The sequence below is a fragment of the Bremia lactucae genome, linkage group LG1 (genome assembly GCF_004359215.1).
Source record: "Bremia lactucae strain SF5 linkage group LG1, whole genome shotgun sequence".
In the NCBI taxonomy this organism is placed as follows: Eukaryota; Oomycota; class Peronosporomycetes; order Peronosporales; family Peronosporaceae; genus Bremia; species Bremia lactucae.
The window spans coordinates 8841615-8843404 of record NC_090610.1 but is presented as its reverse complement, the minus strand read 5'-3'; the positions used below and the strand labels follow the sequence as shown (position 1 = coordinate 8843404).

General features: G+C 43.1%; 1 protein-coding gene across 1 annotated transcript; it reads right to left on the bottom strand.

Annotated features, from left to right (window-relative positions):
- Positions 1-566: 566 nt before the first annotated feature.
- On the bottom strand, positions 567-1493 carry CCR75_002934 (uncharacterized protein; the record flags this gene model as incomplete). The annotated part of the gene is made up of 1 exon (XM_067961031.1): positions 567-1493. One exon carries the CDS (start codon positions 1491-1493, stop codon positions 567-569), a length of 927 nt encoding a protein of 308 aa, XP_067820183.1.
- Between the last annotated feature and the right edge of the window lie 297 nt (positions 1494-1790).

Below are 1790 nucleotides of genomic sequence, written 5' to 3'. Positions count from 1 at the left end.
ATCTGGTATTCACTTAAGTTTTTAAATTGCTTAACAAGACGTAATAAGAAAATAATCGTATAAATACATCGCTTGTGTTATAAAGAATTTTGGAAGAGATATCAACAAATTATAGCACCCATATCGCCTTGTCTTAGAAATATCGAGTGTTAATTACCAAAAATTAATCAACAGCGCAAAATTTTGCATGGTATATGTTAAGATTGGTATGTATTAGATTGAAATGAAAGTTTTTCTTTTTTTATAAGGCAGTTGGAACATCCGAATAGACGCTTACCACATAGTAAGTCGTGTGCCATTTTACATAGCATGTTTGGTGTACATCAACAATATACACTATGTTATTTCTGCAGTTTATAAATAGTCAGACAAGAATGTGAGATCCAGAAATGTAAACAATCGTTGCATTTAATAAATGCAACACTACTGCAAATTGATATGAAAATGAGGTGCCTCATTGAATCCGTTGCAAAAGTCGCGATGAAAAAAGAAAACTTAAAATGGCAAGCAATATGAAAAGATGACCTCTTACGTTGGCAATGAACGAACCTTTGGTAATGTGCACCCTATGAGCGCAAATTGTGGTATTCCAACGTGTTGATAGGTCCTGGTGCAGACGTTTGTGTTACTTGATCACCCGTCTTTTGCGTTACCGGATCGCTCGTCTTCTGGACCACTGGATCAGCGGCATTTTGCGTCACTGGATCAGTGGGCGTCTGTGTCGCTGGATCAGCGGGCTTCTCCGTCACTGGATCAGCAGGCTTCTGCGTCACTGGATCAGTGGTCTTCTGCGTCTCTGCATCGGACGCATTCTGGGTCGCTGGATCAAGGGTATTCTGAGTTGCTGGATTTGTGGTCATTTTTACGGCAGGGTCACTGAAGTTTTGTGTCGCTGAATCAGTGGTCTTTTGATCCGTAGTCAATGATGTGGTTGCCGGACCATTCACGACATTATTCCCATTAATGTCCTTGGTTTTATCGCCCACAGGAGCAGTAACCATAGTGCCAGCACTAGCCGAAACACCTGTGGCAGTATTGAGGACAGCAGTAGGCTGAAGCCCGGCACCGGTGTTTTGATTACCAGCATTGGCTCCAGCATTGCGACCAACAACACTACCAGCTCCGTAGTTACCGTTGCGGCTACGGCTTGCGTCGCGATCATCAACGTATCGGCCAGCATCGTATTTACTGTCGCGGTAATGGCTATGTCTTGCATACCGATCAGCACCGTATCGGCCAGCACCATATTTACTGTCGCGGCTACGGCTTACATATCGATCAGAACCGTATTTGTAACCACGACTATAATCTCGTCCTGCGTATCGGTTGATATCATCGCTACTGCTGTCATCACTGTATCGAGCTTTTCGGTCGTACGCGCTTCTAGCGTTGTAGTGAACTGTCTCCGCCACTTCTGTCGACGCTTCCACAGTTATACCATATAACGCTACACTTGCCAAGTAAAGCGCAAAGATTGACTTGTTAAGCATCATCTTGGTCGTTTTACTGAGTCGCTTTCCTAGGATGTTCAAAATTGATGAATGATTTCAATCGCTGCCATTAAAAATAGCACGACCTGCAAAAAGTCAAATATCAGACATATCCTATGTCGTTGCTAGTAAGCGCGATGCACAGAGGGTTGGTATAGAATGCAATGTTTAGATTGCTTACCTACTCCATGCCCACCTTAGCATCGAGAATTCTACCAAATGGCGATTTGTTAATTGTTTATTACCATCAATACCGTAAGCTTCTACAATGACCCACCGCAATCTGCGTACGTTTACGCT